The 27144-nt window shown below is 37.6% G+C and overlaps 1 protein-coding gene across 4 annotated transcripts in view; it reads right to left on the reverse strand.

Moving 5' to 3' along the window:
• PIK3C2G (phosphatidylinositol-4-phosphate 3-kinase catalytic subunit type 2 gamma) overlaps nucleotides 1–27144 on the reverse strand; it is a 669174-nt gene that overhangs the window by 338497 nt on the left and 303533 nt on the right. For all 4 annotated transcript variants that reach the window (XM_061417725.1, XM_061417726.1, XM_061417724.1 and 1 more), the window contains 4 exons: nucleotides 25757–25790; nucleotides 17965–18163; nucleotides 9341–9463; nucleotides 2843–2971 (listed from right to left, as the gene is read on the reverse strand). In XM_061417725.1, coding sequence (XP_061273709.1) covers nucleotides 2843–2971; nucleotides 9341–9463; nucleotides 17965–18163; nucleotides 25757–25790 — 485 coding nt within the window. The remainder of the gene's footprint in view (nucleotides 1–2842; nucleotides 2972–9340; nucleotides 9464–17964; nucleotides 18164–25756; nucleotides 25791–27144) is intronic.

Genomic DNA, 27144 nt, shown 5'->3' on the forward strand with positions numbered 1-27144 from the left:
CAGTTTAGAAATGCTAAGTAAGGACTACACTATTTGTTTTGAATTTAAGTAGGAAAGGTAGCTCATAGAAATGACTGAGGTGAGAATAACCCTGTCTTACTGCAGTGGAGGCATTGTGAATACAGATGTGGTATAAGCCCTGTCTGCAAAGGAGAGGATAATAAAACTTCTGTGGGCAACATTTTACCTTTGTTCTTGAAACATATCTTTTTAATAGGATTGAAAGTGAGTTTGTGTGCTTGAAAATGTTGAACTTTATTTTTATTTGTACACACTCTTGATGCAGCCACAACCAATACATATAAGTTTAACCTTGGTTGGTTCTTCTGAAACCCATCTCTGGAAACCACAAAGAGACAGAAAGCCTTTAAGTCTGCATATTTTCAGGTTGTGTGTATCTTGGAAAAAAATAAAGACATAAATGCTCATTACAGCTCCACACGACTAGGTATGAGCAATTTGAACTGAAATAAATGACATAAATGATACCAAATGTTTATGGGCAGGGGTCATTCTGTGAAAGGAAATGAGATTAAGTGACTTATTTGATGTGATCTTGAAATACCTGCATTACATAAATTGGGTTAGAATCTCTGTAACTCAAAGCAATGAACACAGTGGGAGTTATTACATCTCCCCAAATGGCCACGTGATGGATTTCTGATGTCTTAAAAAGATCTAAATTTCTTTACGTTGTTTAGCCCAGGACAGAGCAGATTTTCTGATTTTCATAAGAAATGATCTTTCGGAAACACTTTCACAAATGCTTATTGAAATCCTCTTTGAAGTAAGCTGTGTTTCTGTGATGTCTCAGCATCCACAATTTTGCCATTTACCCTTAGGAAAAGCACTTAGTATCAGTCCCAGATGGCATTCCTTAAAGATACCCATTGTCTCTAATCACTTGCACCTTAAATGTCTACCAAAGGTTAAGTGACAGATGACAAAACAACACGAAGGCAGTATTTTGCTATCACAATAAGCATGTAGAAAAAAGCCTTGAAGATTAGTTTGAAAGACAAAAAATATTCCAGACCTTTAATATATTTAACAAGTTTTTGATTACCTGTTATGTACAAAATAGTGTGTTAGAGGTAATAAAATGGATTTTTGTTTTCAGTGAATAGCTACAAATGTATTCTACAAACATTTTAGATCTTACAAATACTGCAGATGAAACTTTAAAGAAACTCACTCAAGAGAAGGAAAGGCACCTGTGCAGCTGCTCCCAGTGAGAAAGTAATGAAAGTTCTTAGCCCACAAATCAGATTTTTGAAATATCTGCTAACAGCAGTTGGTATTCCCGTTAGGGTTGAACTATTTCTTATAGACTTTTGAGATCTTATTTCATTCTAAATCTCCTATAGAGATTGATTTTCTTCTAATTCAATTTAATAAACAAACCTGTACTGATCGCCTATTTATAAGAGGTACCATGTTAGATGACAGAAATTACCAAGAAAATACATTCCCTCTGCTCACACATGTGGAAACTGGCTATAACATGAAAACAAATAAAAGAGCAACACATATACACATACAAACATGCACACCATGTCATAATTAATCCAATAGAAATGATTTTTAAAATGTATTCCAGGGGGCTTTCCTGTAGACCTAGTGGTTAAGACTTGTGCTTCTACTGCAAGGGGCACGAGTTAGATCCCTGGTTGGGGAACTAAGATCCCACATGCTACAAGGTATGGCCAAAAGCAAAACAAACAAGCAAACAAAACCAAAATATGTATCACAGTTGCTTTGATGATATTTTATTTATACTGACTAAAAGTGGGAACTAAAACCTGATGAAGAATTTTGTTAACATTTTCATATTACCAAATCTTTCTAAAAGAGCGGAGGCAGAAACACTCTATAATATTAAAATAACAACACAAGTTCTAATTCTTCAAAAGTCCTTTTTTTTTTTAACAGTTTGATTCTAAAGCAAGTTTCGTCAAAGGAAAGTAACTAAGATGTTTTAAAATATTTTTCTTTAATAACACAGAAAATCACATTACTGACTTTCTCAAATATTCTAAGTATTAATAATTCCAAATCCTTATGGTTAAATTGACAGCTACTTTTTCAGTGGCAACCAGTTCTGACAGAACTCCTATTTGGCTTACTTTTCTGAAAATATTGTCTTAAAGTTGACATATTTTTTCTTGGCAATAAAAGGTCAGTAAACCAATTACATTGAATAATTTTACTTCAGTCAGAATTTCAAGACTTACATTGTTGCTAAATGACAGTACTGATCTAAATCATTTTGCATTAGTAATTCCAGAGAAACTGGCTGGTCAGAGAAGGAAAAGAAATTGATATTAGTCATGGTGATACCTTTTCATGGTAAATGATCCAGTTGACAAGCTGAGCATGAAGCTTGTTTCTAAAGCCATTTCTACATTTTGCTTTTCAGTCCTGCTTTCAACTGTCATGATTTATATTGAGGTAGCTGGCACCCCACTCCAGTACTCTTGCCTGGAAAATCCCATGGACGGAGGAGCCTGGTAGGCTGCAGTGCATGGGGTCGCTAAGAGTCTGACACGACTGAGCGACTTCACTTTCACTTTTCACTTTCATGCATTGGAGAAGGAAATGGCAACCCACTCCAGTGTTCTTGCCAGGAGAATCCCAGGGACGGGGGAGCCTGGTGGGCTGCCGTCTCTGGGGTCGCACAGAGTCGGACATGACTGAAGCGACTTAGCAGCAGCAGTAGCAGCTCAGTTTTAGAATAAAATGTCTTCTTGATTTTCTCATTAAGCCATATACTGAACATTATCTAGTTCCAAGGAGGTTTTATTGAGATGGAAGTTTTATTAATCACAAAAGATATACTTACTGTTTTGGAAACAGTGGAAAACAAGTCCAGGCCAATAAATCTGCATTGGTTGCATAGGTAATCCCAAACAATTTTATAGTGAGCATGGATTCCCTTGGAAGTGATTTTATTTCGAGAGGAAAATTGATCCTTAAAATAAAAGAAAAAATTAAGTTGGGCTTCCCTGGTAGCTCAGATGGTAAAAAAAAAAAAATTGCCTGTAATGCAGGAGACCCTGGTTTGATTCCTGGGTCGAGAATATTCTCTGGAGAAGGGAATGGCAATCCACCCAGTATTCTTGTCTAGAGATCTCCATGGACAGACCGTGGGGTCACAAAGAGTCAGATACCACTAAGCAACTAACACCTTCGCTTTATTGTGTGTCAAGCACTGTTAACCCTTGATCTCATTAATATTCCCAACAACTCTAGGACACTAGGGCCCAATTACTATGATGTTTTCATAAATATTGCCTTCTAATACAGTGCTGTGTGACACAAGTATTTTAACTATTTGAATTGAGGAATTATCTCAAGTTTTAATGTTTTATCTTGCAAATGCAGAAATATAGCAGAAGTACTAGAGTAATGAGATTGATTACTCTATGGTGATTGTTATGATTTTGATACATAAGCTTATTTTTTGAAAATTACAAAAACTTGAGCATCAAGAAAGAATGATTAACATTGTCTTAGGGAATGGGGGGAGGACAGGAAATAATTCATACTGGGTCTTAAACAGTAGTTTGGCTACAACAAGGTGAATAGTTGGAGAAGAATATTCCAAAAAAGAAAAAAAGTGCACAGACAAGGGCATATACGCATGGAGCTGAGGAATGCTGAGTGGTGCATTGTAGCTAGAACAAGAAACGTAGTCAAGTTGGTCTTAACCTGGAAGTTATGAAGGATGCAATTAGAAAGATAGGTGGTTGTCAGAATATTTAAGAACTCTGTATGCCAGGCAAAGGAATTTGCGGTCTTTTTCCTAATGGCAAAAGGAAACGTTTAAATGAGAGAGCTAAAAGCATCGAGAGTTGTTTATAATTTTAAATGTGAACTATTCTGGGTGATGATGAGTTTCCAGGAAATTGGGGGCTGATTGCTGAGAGGTAATAGACAATTCCTGGATGTGTCAAGGTGAAGAACATCAAACTCAGACCCTGGATGGATTGTAGATATGGGTAAAAAAAAAGTGGCTAAGGATAAGCACAAGGTTGTTAAAGGTGGAAAAAATTTGAATTTGGGCATCGAATCCATTAATCTATATAAGATTGCCTACAAGGTATAAAGATACTGTAAGACTGGGAGGAATACACCTGGGTGGTTGAAGAAGCTAAGAAGAAAGGGCTTTTGACAGGAAGTTGAGAGATCTGAGGTTCCTAATGGTGGACAGGAAGAAGGGTACCTTTCTTTCCTTTCAGGAGTCATCTTGGCTACATAGAAATGATACAAGAGTCTCAAGAGAAATACAGTGTTTAGGAGAGATAGATTTATGGGTGGCTAGGAAGCTTGTGTGGAGAAGGAAACAGCTACCCACTCCAGAATTCTTGTCTGGAGAATCCCATGGACAGAGGAGACTGGCAGGTTATAGTCCATTGGGTCACAAAGAGTTGGACACGACTGAACGACTTTCACTCACTCACTCAGGAAGCATGTGAGAGTTGGACTACAAAAAAGGCTGAATGCCGAAAAATGGATGCTTTCAAATCATGGTGCTGGAGAAGACTCTTGAGAGTCTCTTGGATAGCAAGGAGATCAAACCAGTCAATCCTAAAGGAAATCAAGCCTAACTATTCACTGGAAGGACTTTTGTTGAAGCTGAGGCCCCACATTGGCCACCTGATATGAAGAGCTGACTCACTGGAAAAGACCTTGATGCTGGGAAAGACTGGAGGCAAAAGGAGAAGAAGGCAGCTGATGATGAGGGGGTTAGATAGCATCACTGACTCAATGGACATGAATTTGAGCAAGCTCAAGGAGCCTGGGAAATCCTATGGACAGAGGATCCTGATGGGCTACAGTCCATGGGGTTGCAAGAGTCAGACACAACTTAGCGACTAAATCACCACCGGGAGATAGTAGACGACAGAGGAGCTTGGTATGTTTCAGTCCATGGGGTTGCAAAGAGGTGGACACGACTTAGTGACTACACAACAACAACAGGCAGCATTCAGCCTCAGGAATAAGGAACAGTTAATTCACACCAGTGACCGTAACTGATTCTGAGGAAATACACATCTTTCCCCTCAACATGCTATTCTCTGAGATGGAGCGGTCTAGGTACAGGTGTAAAAAACATCCAACAAGAGGAAAGACAGAAGAGCTATTTTAGAGGTAAAATGGATAACTAATAATTGACTGACAGCATATTAGTGGAATAGGACAATGACGAACTGAAGATGAATTTCATGCTCCTAGATTATGTTAGTGGATCCCTTTAACTGATAGAAAACACAGATAAGGAATTTGGGGTAGGTGACTTATATGTGGCTTATGGCATACTGCCATTGAGTTAATAATAACTCAGAGATGTCAATATGTAAACTGTGTGTGGAGATGAGTCAAAGGTTTTGATCCAAATGTTGGTCCTGTGACTAAACAGATGTTCTTCTTTGAGTGATGAATTTAACCTTTTTAAGCCTTGTTTATCTATAAAAAGGAAAACATATTACATTACACAATATGTGATAAATGGTAGACTGTATATCAGCAGTATATTCATTATCCCATCAACAGTGTAAAAACTTGTATTAGCCACTGTAAAACAGATGAAATATAATTCTAGTTAAAACTAAGGGAGGGGACATACATATACCTATGGCTGACTCATGTTGATATATGGCAGAAAACAACAAAATATTGTAAAGCAATTATCCTCCAATGAACAAATTTTTAAAAAAAGGAAGGACATAAAACAAAGGAAAGGCTAAAGAAAACTTATTTTTCAATATTAACAAAATTTAGACTATTGAAAATTAAATTATCACACAGTTATCCAAAAGTTTTTCTTATCTTTCATATTCTTTCACAGTTATAATATTCATTCAATGTAATGTAAACATATTTCTCAGCTTAAAAAGAAGCCCTGAAACTCAACATAAAATGTTGATGATTTTGTAAAATGCACAGCAGTTTCTTGAATATTCTCTTTTACCTGTAATTGACTTTCTATTTAGTTTTCATAATTTTGTGTCAGGATGGAAGTTATAATTTCACTTTATTTCTCATATAATCTGGAATGTTCTTTTTCCCATTGAGTCTCTCTTCTTCATGTGTAACTTCACTTATTAGTGAGCTTTTCAAATCAAGAATGACAAAACATTCGATAAGTTACAGTGGATAGTTACTGACAATGTCCATTTTGTCATTTTTATTAACAAAAATAAATTCTTCCAGAGTAAGAATACATATGGTTATTTATTCATTTTCTTGAATACATATGGATTTTTAAGCCAGAATAATCTCATAGTCACTGAGAAATCTTTTTTATTAACTTCTACATGGCTATTTAAAAACCAAAGGAATGAACTTTACACAAAAAAAGGAAGAAAAATACTTTGAGATAATTCAATAAGTGAAGTAAGATTGCTTCTCTATATCTACAAACTTCAAATTTTAACCACATGCTTGCCTCACTCTACTATTTAAAAATGAGTAAAAACTAAAATTTTTCTTAAACATTCTTTGCTTCTATATAAGACAGTTTTTCTAAAATCAGAATAACTTTTTGATAGTGCAATTGGGAGATTTAAAAAGTCACACTGTATAGAATTCCCCTATTAATACTGATATAAAATAATGGACCATCGTAAGGACTTTGACTTTTGTCTGAGTGAAAGTGGGAGACATTTCAGGATTATAAAACAGAAGAGTGATGTAGCCTGACTTACATTTTAAAAGATGTTACTTGAGCTCTTGTATGAGAAGGATTACAAAGGTGCAAGAGAAGTAGGGTGACTATTACAAGGCAGTTGTAGGAATACAGGGGAGATATGATGGTGGCCTAGACAGATGAAAGAGACAAGAAGTAACATTTTGGAAATATTCTGAGGAGAGAGCCGGTAGGATATCTGAGCCATGGGTCTGAGAGAAGGAAATTCAGGCTAAGGATCTGATCTAAACAACCAAAACTGGAAACCATCATCCAGGGTGGCCATTCATGGGTAGGACAAATTTGGAGTGTAAGATCAAGAGTTTTAGACATGTTGAGTGAATAAGTACGAAGTTTGTGACCGATGCTTGGGCTGGTGATATAAATTTGGGAGTTGCTGGCATACAGATGGCATTTAATGCTATGTGACTATAAGAGAAAACTAAGGCCATAAATGTAGATACTACAGAGGAAGCTTAAGGGCTAAGACTATGAGCAGTCTGGGAGAAGAAAAGCATACAGAGAAGGAATGTCCAGTGAGGGAGGCAGAAAGCTAAAAGAATGTGGGAAACAGCTCCTAATAGATTATGTAAGATGAAGACAGACAGACAAACATCAGATTCAGCTCTGCAGGTCACTGGTGACTCTAACGATCAATTTCAGTGAAAAAGAGATGATGAAAGCCTGACTGGAGTGTTTTAGAGCAGGGGAAAAAATCGAAGAAAGTGAATACAGACAACTCTTTGGAAGGGTTTTGCTGCAAAGGAGAGAGAAAAAATGGCATAGCTGCTGTTGAAACAAAAAAGCAATTTTTTTTTTTAAGTTTAAGTTTAAGAACTATTTGCAGAATATAAATATTCAGCCTAAGATTTTATATGTTGTAAGAAAGTATGAAAATCACAGTAAAAACCTCAGTTTTGGAGTCAGAGTGCATCTGAGCACTGGTTCTGCCATTTGCTGGTTGTGGGACCTGGGCCAAGTTAATTAAGCTTCATAAACGTCAATATTCTGATCTGTAAAATGGAGATGACAATATCTCTATGCATTTTTGTTATTAAGTTTAGATGAGACAATATGTTTTGGGGGTAAACTCTGATGACTGGAATGCAACAAACAGTCAAAATCTATGTCACATATTATTATTAAACAAAGTTTATGTCCTCAAATTTACAGTCTAGTAATAAAACATGCAATTAATTGTATTGTAATGGGTATATGTCAATAAAATATATAAAGGATGCTACAGGCCAGGCACCTAGGAAAATGGTAAATGAATATATTTTTAATTAAATAAAATGAAAAGAATTCACATACATACTTCTATATTCAAAATGGATAACCAACAAGGACCTATTGTATAGCACATAGAACTCTACTCAATGTTATGTGCCAGCTTGAATGGCGGGTAGATTGGGGAGAATGGATACATGTATATGTATGGCTGAATCACTTCAGCATTCATCTGAAACTACCACAGCATAGTGAATCGCCTATATCCCAATACAAAATAAAGAGTTTAAAGTTTGGGGAAAAAAAGAGATTTGAAGGATTAAAAAAAAAAAAAAGAAAGAAAAGAATTCTGGGCTAAAGTAACTAACTCTTGGGGGAATCAGAGAAACTCCACAGGAAAAATAATACTTATGCACTCTTGAAGGACAAGAAGAAAAGTATACCAATGTAGTTATTCCACTAATACTGATAATTTCAATTTCTTTTGAGATTTTTTTTTCTCTGAAATTGATTCTAAAATTAGGAAATTTTTCTCTTGAATTGTTTAAATGATGACACATATTTGTAGTTGAAAACAACCATGGATAAGCTTTAATTAAGTCAGAAGAAAAGTGGAAAGTCAAGTGAAAGTCACTCAGTTGTGTCCGACACTTTGTGACCCCACGGACTATATAGTCCACGGAATTCTCCGTGCCAGAATATTGGAGTTTTCTTCTCCAGGGGATCTTCCTTACCCAGGAATCGAACTGGGGTGTCCTAATTCTAGTCATTGAGCTGGTTAATATATTTTTGGGGAGTCACTTATTACATAAAATTCATTCCCTTGCCAAGCCACATTTACTGGACTTTTCCTGTGTCTGGTGCTGCTTTAGTTGTTAGGGAAAAAATTTGAAAATTAAATAAATAAATAGATAAAGATCTTGGTAGGAGTTGATTATCCCAAATTAGATGACATTTTACACAATGCATAGATAGTTACTGTACAAAAACTTGATTGTTTAAGTAAATTTGCAATTGGCTTTTGTGAGAAAATAGAGATTTCATATGTCATTAGGTGACATCTTTCTTCTTTGTTATAACTGAAATCTATCTCCCTCCAACACCAATAGAGGGTATTCCTTTTATCCACAGTCTACAAATGATTAATAATTCTCCTTTCCCCAATTTCCCTCTTTGAGCAGCTCAACAATATAGATTGGATATTTATCTAGATTTTTAAAGGCACCTTTAATCTTTTGAATTGAAGTCAGTTACCTAGTATGCTTAGCATATTTACCACATCTCTGAATCAAATCAACCAGCTACATTAAAAAAAAAAATTATATCTTTCACTTAGAAAGCAGCAGGGGAGAGGGGAGGTGGAAGGAATCCTGGTCTTTATTAGACAAATAATCTTTCCAGAATAAAGATTAAACTTACGTTTCATTCCAGTTGACCAAGAAAAAAAACAACTTTTTGACAGGAATATTTCTGCAGTTTCTCACTTGGCACAGCTTCTTTCCAGCATATGTAAGCCAACAGGAGAAAGAAAATGCTTTATAGCTAAAAAGAAACAACATTGATTCAATAAGTTGAACACTGTGAAGGAAGCAGTTTTCTATATGGGTCAGTTATTTTATAGTTAGAAGTCAAATGATAAAGTGATGTTTGTTTGTGCAGAGTGTACTTTAAAAATTACTAAGAATTTATGTTTTGTGGCTTCAGCAAAATTGCAGAATAATGGGAAGTCCTAGACCTTCTTTCCCCTGCTGGAGACACCAATTTAACAATACATGGATCAGTTTCCTTTGCGAGAAATCCAGAAATAAGTTAAAAGGCTCTTGCACCCAAGCGCAAAACCAGTCACAAAGAAATCAGTAGGAAAATGCATGGCACTCATTTTGCAGAGCCCTTTCTCCCAGCAGAGTGTCATGTGACCAGGAGAGAACTCCTAACTCCCATCTTCTCCCGGGGGTGGGAAAGAGAAGACTGGAACATATGTCTGACATTCAGACTTTTTAGGGGTTTATCCAAGGGACTGGTTTCTCTCTTGCCTGAATCTGAGTGCTGAACAGGAATCGGTGCCAAGTTGGGGGCCTCTGAAAACAAAGGCAGTGAGTGGTCTAAACTAGCACAAACTAACTGACCACTTCCCCCAGCTCAGTGCAAAAGGAATAGGAGAAAAAACCCCCAACTCCTAGCTTCTCCCTTGGGAAAGATCTGGATTGTGATTCCAATAGGATATGATATCCTCTAGATACCCAGGGGCCATGGATTTAGGAGAACAAAAAAAGCTGGGAGGCTTGCTGCTGCTCCAGAGGATTTGTGGGACCCATAGGCAGAGGCTGATGCAATCTGATGATCTCTGAATTGGCAGGAAGAGAGGGGAGCAGGGAGAGTGCAGTGTGCATCCAACAGTTTGGCTTTCTTTGGAGGCTGTGTGAGGGTCTGGTTTATGTCTCATCACCAGAGCATCTATGGGACCAGACATACTCTAAATACTGGCTCCCAACTGAGAACAAAACAGAGCTGGGTAGCTTATGGAGAACCAGCAGGAAGGACCACAGGCTGACACTAGATGAAACAAGAAATTCAAGTTCTTGATAAAAGAAGTAAAACCTCTCTAAGTGTGAATCGACACACACAAATCCAGGGAGGATGCACCTACAAGAAAGGTTTGAAAATCACCAAATCTCTAGCTGATTGGTAACATTCGATCAACCACAAATTGGCATTTGCCATGGATGCTTGCCATCTACCTCTGCAAGGATTAAATCACATGCTACTGCAGTTGCTGACCTACAACACCCCCTGAATGAGTTCAGGGTAGACAGCAGAAATGAGGCACTCTGTGTTTCTGGAAACTGGCAAGGACAGGTCTTATAGATAGTAAGATATTTTCAGAAACTGAGTTTATGAGCCCCATTCTTGATTCTCCTTATATCTCGAAAAGCACCAAAATCCTTCATATTTAGGAAAGCACTAAAATGATCATTTCTCATGACTGGCAGAAGCTTCACGAGACCAACAGAAGCTTTCTACAAAAAATATGTGTTTGATTGCATGTACTCACCCTTCACCAAAGTCACATATATGCTGTCCTTTCCCCTTGCCTCTTTAGAGCTGTTTTTCAGAGCTATCTGAGGTGCTCTCTTGCAGACTGGAGTCCTCATATTGCCCCAAATAAAACTTAACTCACAACTCTCACGTTACGCATCTTTTTTTTTTAAAGCAACAATTCTTTCCTTGTATGAAATCAGTCCATAAGGACTAGGAGAGGTAGCTGTTTTTTTTTTTTTTTTTTTTAATGCTCAAATCTCAATACAAAGTAAAACAAGGTATACAATGAAAGAGGAAAACATGGGCCCAACCAAAGGAACAAGATAAATCTCCAGAAGTGAACTGAAAGTTGCTTAGTCGTGTCCAACTCTTTGCGACCCCATGGACTGTATAGTCCATGCATAGTCCTTGGGATTCTCTAGGCCAAAATACTGGAGTGGGTAGCCTTTCCCTTCTCCAGGGGATCTTCCCAACCCAGGGATCGAACCCAGGTTTCCTGCATTGCAGGCAGATTCTTTACCAGCTGAGCCACAAGGGAAGCCCTGAGAGTCAAAATGCATTTCTAAATCATTTCTGAGAATGAAAGGATGAAAAATGAGGTTAGGCTAGATAAACTTGCTATCTTTAAAGTCAATAATTTTGTATGAATCCAACTGACATTACAAAGATCCTCTAGTCATTTCTCTACCAGGTCTCTCAGTGAAAGAACAAAATTAGAAACCAAAGAGAAAATGCAAACAACTCTCAAGTGTTGTTCACTGGAAAGCCAAGTTTATTTGAAGCATATCAACATAAAATGATGCCAGGGCTAGAAAGCAAAGACATTTATAACAGATGAATTAAAGCAACAAGTGCAGACACCGAACTAACACTCTTTTATTTCCCTCAGAAAAAGGTAAATTCTTACCTCACTATATTGACCAACTTCATGAAATTTTATGAATACATCAAAATTGTGGAGAGTTGGTTTACGCTAAAAGAAAAATCGCCAGAAAACAATCTTAAAGAAATGGAAGTATATGGCTGAGTAATACTCCATTGTGTATATGTACCATAGCTTTCTTATCCATTCATCTGCTGATGGACATCTAGGTTGCTTCCATGTCCTGGCTATTATACATTTGAATAAGTTCTAATGAGGTGGATGAAACTGGAGCCTATTATACAGAGTGAAGTAAGCCAGAAGGAAAAACATAAATACAGTATACTAACGCATATATATGGAATTTAGAAAGATGGTAACAATAACCTGGTGTACGAGATAGCAAAAGAGACACTGATGTATAGAACAGTCTTATGGACTCTGTGGGAGAGGGAGAGGGTGGGAAGATTTGGGAGAATGGCATTGAAACGTGTATAATATCATGTATGAAACGAGTTGCCAGTCCAGGTTCGATGCGTGATACTGGATGCTTGGGGCTGGTGCACTGGGACGACCCAGAGGGATGGTGTGGGGAGGGAGGAGGGAGGAGGGTTCAGGATGGGGAACACATGTATGCCTGTGGCGGATTCATTTTGATATTTGGCAAAACTAATACAATTATGTAAAGTTTAAAAATAAAATAAAATTTAAAAGAAAAAAAAAAGAAATGGAAGTATATGAACTACCGGACAAAGAATAAAATATGTACATATATACACACACATGCTCAATAAGCTCAGAAAAATAATGCATAAACAAAATGAGAATATTAAAAAACATAAAAATATTAAGAAGAAATTTTGGAGCTGAAGAATACAACAACTGAGTTGAAAAAAAATCAATAGGTGTATTCAAGAATATATTGGATCAGGCAGAAGAAAAAATCAGTGAGCTCAAACATACGTATTTGAAATTATTCAGAGAAACAAGAAAAATGAAGAGTGGAGAAAATCTAAGGGACTTACGGGACACAATCAATAGGACAAGCAAACACATTATTTGAGTCCCAGAAGATGACTGAGAGAAAAAGGCAGAAAGCTGATCTGAAGAAATAATGGCTGAAAACTTATTAATTGTGGGAAAGGAAATGGACATCCAATTTCAAGAAGCCTAATGGGTTAAACTAGGATGAGCCCAAGGAAGACCATACTAAAACACATTAAAATTAAACTATTGGAAGTCAAACACAAAGAGAGAACTTTGAAAGCAGCAAGAGAAAAGTGATCTGCCACATAAAAGGGATCTCATCAGTTTTTCAGCAGATTTCTCAGCAGAAACCTTGAAGGCCAGAGGGAGTGAGATGATATATTCAAAGTTCTGAAAGAAAAAAAAAATACTGTATCTGGCAAAGCTGTCCTTCAAAAATGAAGGAGAAATAAATACTTCCTCAGGTGAAAAGCTGAGGGAGTTCATCAGCACTAGACCTGACTCAACATGAAATGCTAAAGGGAATCCTTCAAGTGGAAATGAAAGGATGCTAGATAGCAACAGGAGAGCATATGAAAGCATGAAAGCTTGCTGGTAAGGGGAAACATATAGACAAATACAGAATACTGTGAGACTGTAATGGTGATACATGAATAACTTTTAACTCTGCTATAGAGTTTAAAAGGATAAAGTATAGAAAACTTTAATGATAACAATATATAAAATTTAAGAAGATGCAATTTGTGGTATTAGTAACACAAAGTATGATGAGGGAAGAAGAGTAGAGAATTTGTATATGACTAAAGTGAAGTATTGAAAAGCAGAGATATTACTTTGCCAACAAAGGTCCGTCTAGTCAAGGCTATGGTTTTTCCAGTAGTTATGTATGGATATCAGAGTTGGACTGTGTAGAAAGCTGAGCGCCGAAGAATTGATGCTTTTGAACTGTGGTGTTGGAGAAGACTCTTGAGAGTCCCTTGGACTGCAAGGAGATCCAACCAGTCCATCCTAAAGGAGATCAGTCCTGGGTGTTCATTGGAAGGACTGATGTTGAAGCTGAAACCTCAATACTTTGGCCACCTCATGCGAAGAATTGACTCATTGGAAAAGACCCTGATGTTTGGAGGGATTGGGGGCAGGAGGAGAAGGGGATGACAGAGGATGAGATGGCTGGATGGCATCACTGACTCAATGGACGTGAGTTTGAGTGAACTCCAGGAGTTGGTGATGGACAGGGAGGCCTGGCGTGCTGCGGTTCATGGGGTTGCAAAGAGTCGGACACGACTGAACTGAACTTAAAGTGAAGTTATAACAAAATTTTAAAAAGTGAAGTTATTATCAGCTTAAAACAGTGTTTTAAATATAATATGTATTATGTAAGGCCCATTGTCACCACAAAGAAAGCAACCACAATATAAATGATACACAAAAGAAAATAAGAAAGGAGTTGAAGAGTTTATAAAAACTCATCAGGACACAAAGGAAAGTGGCAAGACAGAAAAAGAGGGACAAAAATGCTACAAGACAGAAAATGATGCAAAAAAATATGGCAAAAGTAAGTCCTTCTCTATCATTAATTATATTAGATATAAATTAAATTCTACAATGAGAAGAAACAGCATAAGGGAATGGATTAGTAAACAAGATCCAACCATATGCTGCCTACAAGGGATACACTTTAGATTTAAGGACACCCCTGAAAGTGAAAGGACATATATATATATATATATATATATATCATATATTCCATATATGATAATCAAAAGAGCAGGAGTGACCATACCTATGCAAGACAAAATAGACTTTAAGTTAAAGCTGTCACAACAGACAAAAACATTATATAATGATAAAGAGGTCAATTTACTAAGAGGATACAATAGCTGTAAACATACATGCACCCTAAATTGAAGCAAATGTATTAAGCAAACATTGAAGGGATGAAAAGGAGAACTAGAAAATAACATAATAATAACAGAAGATCTCAATACTGGTTACAATTAATAGAACAAGCAGACAGAAGCTCAATAAGGAAGAGGGTTTTAATTACACTATAGTCCAAATGAACCTAATAGACATTTATAGAACATTCCACCTAACCTCTGGGCAATATGCATTCTTCTCAAGCTTGGATCTTTCTCTAGCACAAATCACAAAATTGGTTATGGAACAAGTCTTGACAAATTTTAAAAAATTGAAATCATACCAAGTATATTTTCTGACCACATTGGAATACAAGTAGAAATCAGTGGCAGAAAAAAAAAAAAAAACTGGAAAAATTCTCAAATTAATGTTAATTAACACTTCTTAGTTTCTGTTTCTTTTTTTTTTATTTTACTGAAATATAGTTATTGTACAATATTACATTAGTTCCAGGTGTACTACATAATGATCTGATGTTTGCATACATTATGAAATGATGACCATGATAAGTTAAGTAACCATCTGTCCTCATGCAAAGGTATTACAGTATCATTGATCCATGTTTCTTATGGTGTATATTATTAATACATCCATGTGACTTATTAGTTATATAACTGGAAATTTATGCCACTTAATCCTCCTCACCTATTTCATCCCCAACCCACCCCTTTGCTTCTGGCAAACACTTGTTCTCTGAGAGTCTGTTTTCATTTTGTTTGTTTTTCAGATTCTATATAAGTGAGATCATGCAGTAGAAATGAGTACTTTTGAACAACCAGTGTGTCAAACAGAAATCAAAAGGGAAATTAGAAAATATTGTAAAATGTGAAAACACATACCATAACAAAACTTATGAGATATAGCAAAATCAGTGCTAAAAAAGAAGTTTAAAGCAATAAATGCTTACATTAAAAGAAGAAAGGTCAAATAAAAACTACAATGAGGTACCACCTCACATTGGTCAGAATGGCCATTATCAGGCAGTCTACAAATAATAAGTGCTGGAGAAGGTGTAGAGGAAAGGGAACTCACCTACACTGTTGGTGAGAACATAAATTGGTATTGCTACTATTCAGAACAGTATGTAGATTCCTTAAAAAACTAAATATAGAGCTACCATATGATCCAGCATACCATTCCTGGCCATATATCTGGAGAAAACCATGCACCCCAATGTTCACTGCAACACTATTTACAGTAGCCAGGACATGCAAGGAACCTAAATGTCCATCAGTGGAGGAATGGATAAAGAAGATGGGATACATATATACAATGGAATATTACTCAGTCATAAAAAGAATAAAATGATGCCATTTGCAGCAACATGAATGAACTTAGAAATTTTCATACTGAGTAAAGGTAGATAGAGAAAGACAAAAATTGTGTGATATCACTTATAAGTGGAATCTAAAAAAAAAAAGTACAAATGATCTTATTTGGGCTTTCCAGGTGGCACTAGTGGTAAAGAACTCACCTGCCTATTCAGGAGACGTTAAGAGATATGGGCTTGATCCCTGGATTGGGAAGATCCCCTGGAGAAGGGAAAGGCAACCCACTCCAGTATTCTTGCCTGGAAAATCCCATGGACAGAGAAGCCTGGTAGGCTACAGCCCAAAGGGTTGCAAAGAGACAGACACAACTGAGGCAACTTAACACACACACATGATCTTATTTACAAAATAGAAATAGAGTCACAGATGCAGAAAACAAACTTATGGTTACCAGCCAGAAAAGTCGGGGAGGGGAGGGATAAATTGGGAGACTGGGATTGATATATACACACTACTATATATTTATAAAGTAGATAACTAGTAAGGACCTACTGTATAGCACAGGGAAGTCTTTTCAATACTCCGTAATGACCTATACAGGAAAAGAATCTATAAGAGTGGATACATGTATATGTATAACTGATTCATTTTACAGCAGAAACTAACACAACATTGTAAATCAAGTATGCTGCAATAAAAATTTTAAAAACAGATTTAAAAAATTAAAAATGAAAGAAGTTCACAAATAATCTAAATCTATACTCAAGGAACCAGAAAACAAAGAACAAACTAAGATAAAAATTAAAAGAAGAAAGAAAATAATAAAGATCAGAAACAAAATAAGTAAAACAGAATAGAGAAACAATAGAAAAATAAATAAAACTAAATTTCCCATGTACATAAATAGCTCTATGTATATAGCTTTCTGAGTACTTATCTGGCTACATAGTTTTTCCAGGTGAATTAGAATAAATAAGGATATCCTAAAGGTTTAAAAATTATGAAAACATTCGAGTAGCAGTTTGTAACATTACACATCATCCTCCTAAAATACTTCATAAAATTAAGAAAGAGAAAAAGTGTAAAAGAATCATCCCATGGGTTTTAAAGAAAGTTTATGTGAGATACATAGATGGTCGTTTTTCATTTTTACATACAAAGGTAAAATTTTTGTTATAATTGACTCATAAATTTTGCATAGTTTCCATTTGCAAAAATACAGACCAAGATAAAATTATTTCTGTTTCTTTTAGCCTTTCTTTGAGATGCTAAGTGCAGTGGGTACAATAAATCCATTAGAAAATTACTATTCTCTTATCACCTTAATTTGATTTAATCAGTATTCTCTTACAGATTTAATCCATAAGGAATTTAAAATAATTATTATAATATTACTCTAATTATGTTATTCAAGAAAATAGCACATAGCAGAATTAACCTCAAACCCGGCAATGCTCCATGCATAATTGTGGTTAATTTCTATTGTAACTCAAGTAACTCTTGGCTAATTTTCACTTTATCAAGGTACTAATCTCACAAAATATTTACCACTCACAACTTGATAGGGATCAAGTGATTTCTTTCTATTCTTAAATACTCTCCATCTCCTTGTATGTGTGTGTGCGTTCTCACCCTGTGTTAATTGGCGTCAGTCATTTAAACTCAAACATAAAAAATGAAAAATTTAGGGCAATCACCATGTGAGGATGGGCACTTTCTGTTTCTCTTATGATATACTGACAACATGTAGTTATTTTAAATAGAATGGGAGAAGACTTGAGGGAAAACGAATGTGCACTGGACTGGAAATAAGTGTGAATGATTTTAAAAACATAGATACATCCATGCCGATTAAATTTCAAGATGAAATACTTGCTTCTGCAAATAAGAACAAGGCAAATATATTCAATTAGAAGCGACACAAAACTAATTAACCCTTTTGTGGAAAAGGCATCACAACTCACCTGTGCACCCAGGTTTCTGGAATATTGTGAGCTGCATACACTGTGAAGCTAAGGTGGGAATGGAGCCCAAGATTTACACAGGAGACACTATACAGAGGTGCGTGTAGAGGCTGGAAATCTGCACAGAAGCTGCTGCAATGGATATCAATTAGCTGACAGATGGATGTGGATAGTTCGGTTGTCACTTTCTCTATCAAACCTGGGGGGAGGGCGGGGAGAGGGATAGAAACCAGGTCATCTATGAAGGGTCATATTTATCACAAACCATTCTTTACAGCTTTGAAAATTTTTATAACAAAATTTAAAGAAAACTGATTAAAATGACCCTCTATCAACTGAAGCCAATTAGCCATCTGTGCCTCTGTATGCAGTCTGGGGTAGCTGCTATAGTGTAATTAATCAGCTTTCATTTCTTCAATTGCATAAATTTGGGAAGTGCAGCCTTTAATCACAAATCATAATTCTGGGTTATCAATTTGGCATTCTGATCAACTATAATTCACAACATTTTTGGTCTAGATTATTATTGTTTAGAATTAATGTTCAGACAAGGGACATGTTTTCTGTGTGGTTTATACCTACTTTAAACAAACTCCATCTAAGGAATTAATTATAATAAGTTTGATTATGCTATGTTTGCCATTAACTGAACACTAATCATACACATTATGTTGCCATAAAAAGAGTGAAGGAAAGTTATGTCCAACCTAGATAGCATATTCAAAAGCAAAGACATTACTTTGCCAACAAAGGTCCGTCTAGTCCAGGCTATGGTTTTTCCTGTGGTCATGTATGGATGTGAGAGTTGGACTGTGAAGAAGGCTGAGAGCCGAAGAATTGATGCTTTTGAACTGTGGTGTTGGAGAAGACTCTTGAGAGTCCCTTGGACTGCAAGGAGATCCAACCAGTCCATTCTGAAGGAGATCAGTCCTGGGTGTTCTTTGGAAGGAATAATGCTAAAGCTGAAACTCCAGTACTTTGGCCACCTTATGAGAAGAGTTGACTCATTGGAAAAGACTCTGATGCTGGGAGGGATTGGGGGCAGGAGGAGAAGGGGACGACAGAGGATGAGATAGCTGAATGGCATCACTGACTCGATGGACGTGAGTCTGAGTGAACTCTGGGAGTTGGTGATGGACAGGGAGGCCTGGCATGCTGGGATTCATGGGGTCGCAAAGAGTCGGACATGACTGAGTGACTGAACTGAACTGAACTGAACTGAAGTACATGGCTGGTATCCGAGGTAAGTTTAGAATAAAAGATTTATGACATTTACTATATTTCTTCAAAATCAAAGCTTTATTCCAGTTTTACCATTAGTTATTTATAGGGAGTCTATTGATTATGTAAAGCTGAATTGTCATGAAGGAAGAAAAAATATATAACAATAATGTATCCTGCCTAAGGACAGTCTTTGGATTAAACCTTCTGTTATCTTAAAATGTTAAAAAAAAAAAAGAAAAAAAAAAGAAAAAAATGAAGAAAAATGACTAACTACAGGGACCAATAGATTTGAAATGTCTGCTAGATTCCATGCGAATTTAGTTTAGAGCACATGAAAAGCGTCCCCTGATCATTAAATTTAAGGTAAATTTTTCTGAGAATGGTATTCTCCCTCTCTTTAAACTCTCTGTTGGACAAATTCCAACCTGAGTGGGAGGAAGCAGAAGAGGCTGATGAAATGGAGTAGGCAGAACTGGTGGACTTTGACAGGAATCTGGCGCCATTAGGATGGAGAAACCTGAGGATGATGAATGCCATCTCCAGGTAGGACTCGCTGTCAGACCCTTACAGGGAAGGTGAATAACACTCACTGCTGACATTTTGTATGCAGTAGTCAATGCATTGGAGAAGGCAACGGCACCCCACTCCAGTACTCTTGCCTGGAAAATCCCATGGACAGAGGAGCCTGGAAGGCCGCAGTCCACTGGGTCGCTGAGGGTCGGACACGACTGAGAGACTTCACTTTCACTTTTTACTTTCATGTATTGGAGAAGGAAATGACAACCTACTCCAGTGTTCTTGCCTGGAAAATCCCAGGGACGGGGGAGCCTGGTGGGCTGCCGTGTATGGGGACGCACAGAGTCGGACACGACTGAAGTGACTTAGTAGCAGCAGTAGCAGCAGCAGTCAATGCATCGAAAATCATAAGACGCTCATGACTTGCAATTATTTTTAATATTCAACTACGCTGTTTCAGAAGTTAGGTGAATAACCTCGTGTAAAAAATTGTATGCAAAACCGATACAATATTGTAAGGTAAAAAAAAATAATAATTTTTTTAAATTGTATTTTAAAAATTATTCCCTTTTTACCTAGATGAGGAAACGCTTTAATGGACAAATATTTAGGTGACAAAGAGTTTTAAGAGATGAATGTATAATATGAAGTGTTATCAATGGAGCCCTCCTACTCCTCTGGGTCACTTATGCCTGACTTTGCTGACAAGTTTCGAAGGTCGGGGGTTGCAAGGCTCCTGTGGTTGTGATCAAGACCCCTACTTCAGGCCTTGTTCAGTCCCGGCAAAAGGCCTCCTTAAATCCCACAGGCGGGTCTAGGTAGACGAGAGTGAGGCAGAAAACCCTGCGTTCTTCTATCCATCCTGGGCCAGAAATATGTACGGAAATGCCGTATTTCAGATGTTTCTCCTTTTCGGCCGCCTTGTTCTGGAGAAAGTAAATGAAAAGGCAGTGCCACCAGTGTGGGGAAGACAGAGGCGGAGGAACCATATTCTTGGCGGCGGTTCCCACATCGGGAACGGTCGCCGGGCTGCGGAGGAGAGCCTGCCGGAGGAGAGCTGGTCCTCCAGGCGGTACTTGGGAGGGAGACACTGTGTCCGGAGGCCTGAAGCCAGTGCTGCTGAGCATCCGCAGCAATCCTCGGCTTCTGGGCGGGAACACGGGGAACGTGATGGGGCCCCGGCGGAGGGATGGGCGGAGCCAGCCTGTGTGGGGAAAGGCAGAAGATTCTCTCCCCTGCCTCCTTATCCTAGGCCTCCGTACATGGTTGCTGCTCCAGAAGTCAAGCCTCCATCTGACTTCCGTCTCGGGTTACCGCACAGCTTCCATTTCCCGGAGGAAAAGGGCCGACACAGGAGCTGGTCGGCCTCGACGGGCAGCCTTTCCCCAGCAGGGCTGAACTAAGTTTTAGGCTGAACACGCCTGGCAGGTGTTTGCAGATGATGACTGAGGTTTCTGTAGGGCAAGGAAGGGACTGATGGACAATTTCCTTCCATTTCAACCCCAAGCTTGCCAGTTGGACACCAGCTAGTTCTGGTTCACGACTCCAGGGTCAGAGTGCGGGCCTTTTCAAGCGAGGCGTCTACATGGTACTGGGAGTGTCAGTTGCGGAGTAGGGCTGCGTGGCCTTGGCTTTGTAGTGGTCCGGCCTGAACGCCTGTTCTCGCTCTCCAGACTGCAGGTTCTTAGCCCACTGGTTGGGCAGGGCTGGTGGTGTTCACCTGTCCCAGATGGGGTCCCGGATGCCAGGGCCAGGGTGGGCTCCTTCCTCGCCCTCCCCCCCCCAACCCTCTCCCTACCCCTTGGGCAGCTGGGTCATGTGCAGCCGTGAGTCCCCAAGACCACAGCCCAGAAGAGCAAGGTTGCCAAGCCCTTGGCAGCTGAGGAGACGTTGACAGAACAAGTAAGCGCATCCTTAGATCTTATGTTCTCAAGATCTGCTGTGATTTTTAAAAAATTCTCATAACATTTTATTTTACTTACTGTACTATATTTTAAAGGTTTTTATATTTTATATTTTAAAACATTTTTATATTATGAGGTATAGAAAAAGAAATGTCCATTAAGATTATGAAAGGGACCAAGTGTGGGGGCGGGGTTCCCCGGGTGGTCCATTAGTTAAGAATCCGGACACTTACACTGCAGTAGGTGCGATTCAAGCAAAGATCCTACCAGCCACTCAGTTCGACCAATAATAATAATAATAATAAATAGATGATGAATGGAACAAGTGGAACAAGTCACAAATTTGGTATAAGCATATTCAGTGTGGAGTCGCATCACACAGCACTGTTTTTTTGAGACACGTGCACTTTCTCATGAGTAGTTTCCAAAACGGAAATTGCTTTTTGGTTCTTGTGTGTTGTGCTTAGTTGCTCAGCCCTATAGGACTCCTTTCAACCCCATGGATTGTAGCCCACCAGATACTTCTGTCCATGGGGATTCTCCAGTGAAGAATACTGGAGTGCATTGCCGTGCCCTCCCGCAGGGTATCTTTCCCAACCCAGGAATCCATCTGGGGTCTCCTACATTGCAGGCAGATTCTTTTGGTTCTTAGTTGGTTTGAAAAGAAATTAGCAGAATGAGCTAGACGCTTCCTCCCATAGTATGTGTGCAGTGTTCCATTGCCCAGGAAAGAGGCCAGCTTCTGCATGGAGCTTCTTCCCACATCCTGTCCCTCAGTAGCTCTGCCCATAATTAAACATTTTGTTGTTGTTGTCCAACACATGCTATTATTCACTTAGTTATTCATAAATTTGTACAAAATTTATGAGATGGCCAAATTCTACTCACTTGCTGTGTTTCTAAAATTGTGCCCTTTGTTGAAACAGCCTGAGGTGACAGAGTGAAAGAGCTCTAATTAAAATTCTCTGAGAAATCAGCAGTAGCAATTAATGAAACAGAAGAGGAAAGGAGCATAAAAATAGTCTTTAAAGAGGCCTCATCAAACTCTGGAGGCCAACCAACAGGGTTTCTCCTGAACAACAGGAGGCAGAGAATTATAAATTTATAAAAACATCTTGTTTCTCTGGTCCCCAAATTGTATTCTGAAGCAGGAAGTACAGACTTCTTGTTAATAATTCCCAATCTTGTGCAAATTAATGCACGTTAAAATAAATCATAAAGTTGAGTTAGAGATCTCATTAATTGAAGCCCCAGCACATATTTTAGAGAATCTTAATTATTGGGCTAATTACTCAAACTCCACTTTTTACTTTTTTGCAGAAAAACAGTTCTAGATTAGAATTTGCTTCTTTGAGGTAGTAGTGTAGAGATGTGTGCTTCTTCCAGAACTCTGGGTGAAGAATACATTTTTAGTTATCATCGGGAATATATTAAGGACTTAAAGTACTGGGCTTGGTGAAATATGGGAAAATGTTTATTGCACCTGATTTTGCAATGAGAAAAGACTTGTAGTAACAGGAAATAAGCAATGACAATATATAGGTGATTAAAATGCCTTAATTAGGATGTTTTGTTTGCATTTTTATGGAAATAAGGGGGTAAGAGTACATGACTTTATTCTAGTGTACTTTTGAATGGAAAACAGTCTCTGTGTTGCTGCTGTTTGTCACTTTCTGTACTTCTCCTGTTCAGTGAAGTCTGTGTTTTCCTTGCAAACATAATCTGTATTAAAATCTGGTTTGTTTTTCATGTTCCAAATGAACTTTGTTTACACAAACAGGCAGCATGCCAGATTTAATGAATGCTCGTGTAGAGCACAGGTATGATTAGATCTCTTAGCTTCAAAGTATATGGCGAAGAATCCATAAGAATATTAAGTATGAGAATCAGAATCATCAATAATAGTGGCACCCCACTCCAGTACTCTTGCCTGGAAAATCCCATGGACGGAGGAGCCTGGCTGGCTACAGTCCATGGGGTCCCTAGGAGTCGAACACGACTGAGCGACTTCACTTTCACTTTTCACTTTCAGGCATTGGAGAAGGAAATGGCAACCCACTTCAGTGTTCTTGCCTGGAGAATCCCAGGGACGACGGAGTCTGGTGGGCTGCCGTCTATGGGGTCGCACAGAGTCGGACACGACTGCAGTGACTTAGCAGCAGCAGCATTGTTAGATCAACATTTTGTGTAAAGAGGATTCTAGACTTTTATTTCAGAGTACTTAAATAGAAAGCAATTGCATGTATATACGGATAAATGTTCATTTTGCTGTCATTTCAGCACTCTTCCTTTCTGCTTTTTAAACTACTGTAAGGTGTTTCTATATAATAAAATACTAGAAAATATATTTATCTTGTAGAATGAGAAGTATGATTCATGAAAAGTTTATGAGAGCTGCAGAAGAAGAATTTTTAATTCAGAATTAATTCCTTTTCTGTGATGACTTAGGATGGATTATAAATCCATGGGGACATTTCTTGCCATTTTGTGGACTCTCATATCCTGACCCCTGAAGAGCATAGGATGAGAGGAGTTTATTCCAACATTCCTGATAGAAAGGAGGAAAAGGCCAGTTTCATATAGGCATACCTCTGGCTTATTCACTCCTCGTTCTTTTACTTGTACTCGGTGCTAGGAAAATTGTTAGGGGGTGTCTATCTCTCCCCTTTCTTGGTGGTGCTCTGGAGTTTTATTATGTGAATGCTTGGAATAGGGATTTTTGCACTAGCAAAACAGGTTTTTTGCCCTTACCCTTTGCCGTCCCATTTTCCTCTGTGATGTGAAGTGGGGGAGTTCTTCCTATGTATTGCAAACAGTAAGTCCTCTATATATGAATGAGTTCAGTTCTGAGAGTGCATTTGTAAGTCCAATTTGTTTGTAAGTCCAATAAAGTTAGCCTAGGTACCCAGCTAACACAATCAACTATATAGTTCTGTACTGTAATAGATTTATAATACTTTTCACACAAATAACATATAAAAAGCAAACAAAAAATAAACATTTTTAATCTGATAGTATAGTACGTTGAAAAGTACAGTAGTACAGTCCAGCAGCTGGTATACAGAAACTGACATCGAGTGAACAGGTGAGAAGAGTTACTGACTGGAGATGGAGAGAAGGAGGTGGGAAGCAGTGGAGATGAAGAATCACTAGCAGTAGGTGATGGAGGGCAAGCTGCAGTTTCACTCATGCCTGAACACACGTTCGCATCTTTCAAAGTTCGAAACTTGAAGGTTCACATGTAGGGGACTTACTGTATCTTTTGAGTGATGGGAATTAGAGTTGACAGGATACCCTGCTATATGTAACTTTCCACTGAAAACCACTAAGGCTATGGAGGACAGGTCAGAGTTATTGTTTGTGCTTCACTGTCACCTTTGACAGCTGAACATCTGTGAGTCAGATAATTTTCTTAAAGATACTCATAAGTGTTCATAAGCCAAATACGATCTGCCAGTGCAAACAAGAGCAATCTTGACCACACCCTGCACTTTACATACTGTCCTATCCTTTATTCATATTAGGAAAACTGAGGATCAGAGAGTTTAATTTTTTACCATCAGAGTAAAAAAATGGGCAGAGTTGGAATTCAAAATCAGTTCTGCCTGATTCCAGAAGCCAGACTCATTGCTGTGGACCACACTATCTACCCTTTTCAACAGAGGCCCAGTCCTCCTGTGGCTTACAGTTTTGTAGGTTCAGAGCTTCTGCGAACACTTAAGTATTTCAGAACCAAATCCTCCTGCCTGATACATTAAGTTGATGCTTCAAATAGAGCTTGATTTTAAAATGGAAATTAATGACCTTGAAGAAAGACATCTGCTACATTTCTGACTTCTCTTACATCAGAATATCATTAGTTAAATAAAATTTTATATTTTCTTAGAATGGTAAAAAGGGCATTTTCAGAATTCTTTTTACTTTTATAGCTTTCTTGACTTTATTTTTTAAAAAAATCTCAGGCTCAAAGGCAGTGGATTTTTATTCACTTGCAGAATAATCACTACTGTCAGTAAAAAGAGTTTTAGCAAGTTTTTTCCCTCAAAAATATTTTATGTGTGTGTTATCACCATATTTGGAAAAATTAAATTATTTTTGGCTTTAGAAATTGTTTATTTAAAAAATATTTGGGTGCACATATGTTTTACCTTTTGCTGAAGTGTCTGAATTTTGATGAAGATTCTGAAAAAGAAAAATAGGTCGAAAGATACAATTGTTATTCAGAAAACAAATTTGGAAAACCAAACCAATAATGTCCACAATCTACATATAGGAATTTCTCTGCTATGATAAAAAGAAAATGCATTTCTTGGTGCCTTATATAAATATTACTTATTAAACAGGAAATCTAAATTGTAAGATGAAAGAAGAGTCTTCTAACTGTCATAATCATCGATCTTTATTATTTGATTAAAAAAAATAATTTCTAGCATAAGCTCAGCCTTCTTAGTATTATTTGAACAGTTCTGCAGATATTGCCTGGTGGCAAAATAGCTTCCCTGGTGGCTCAGACAGTAAAAAAGTCTGCCTGCAATGCATGAGACCCAGGTTTGATCCCTGGGTGGGAAAGATCCCCTGCAGGAGAGTATGGCAACCCACTCCAGTTTCTTTCCTGGAGAATCCCATGGACAAAGGAGCCTGACGGGGCTGTAGTCCATAGGGTAGCAAAGAATTGGACACGACTAAAGCGACTCAGTACACACCCACAGATAGTGCCTAAATTCAATCCCCCTTCCACAACAGGGACTGATATTTTAGTATAAAAGATTTGTCATTTTCGCTGTTTAGTGTGTTCAGTTCTTATTTTAACAGTCATTTATATACAGGCTTAAAAAATCATACAGATTCACTGTATAGTTTCATTTCTTTATTTTGTAGGATTAAAAAGAGAAACTGGTAGTCAAATACTTGAGATTGTATCCTGGATTAAAAAAAAAAAAACTATCTGAAATTTTGTGTTTTTCATTATCATTTAAGTTTGTATCCATTAGCATGGGGGTTTTTATTTGCTTGTTTGTTTATGTTTATTGTACACCTGGAGTTACTTTAGTGGTTTAGAATTTACTGGCTATAACTTCATTATCATGAAAACTATATAAGGTAGGTGATTCACAGATTCATTAAAAGTTACATTTCAGTCAAAAAGAAAATTCAATTTTCTAACAAGATCCATTTTAACTGACGCTAAATTTTTTTGGAAATTTTGCTTTGACAAGTTTGCTTTGAAGGAAATCCAATTAATGAAAAGCTTGATTTTTCAAACAAACAAACTAGGGAATAATTGTTTTCCTGTCACAAGGAAGTTGCTAGAGTATTCCTTTTAGAGAGAAAAGTCTTCTGTCATGTTTAGAATGTAATTAAACATGTATGTAACTTTTCATTGAAGAGTATCATTCACATGAACCTTCTCAGAAGCAATTCTCTTAGGTAAAATAGTTCATCTATTAGAGCATAGATTCAACTACTAAGCTGAACACATGAGATCTTTACCCCAGCTGTGTGGGTGAGATTGTTAAACACGTTAGCATGACTTAAC

This window comes from Bos javanicus, chromosome 5 (genome assembly GCF_032452875.1).
Source record: "Bos javanicus breed banteng chromosome 5, ARS-OSU_banteng_1.0, whole genome shotgun sequence".
In the NCBI taxonomy this organism is placed as follows: Eukaryota; Metazoa; Chordata; class Mammalia; order Artiodactyla; family Bovidae; genus Bos; species Bos javanicus.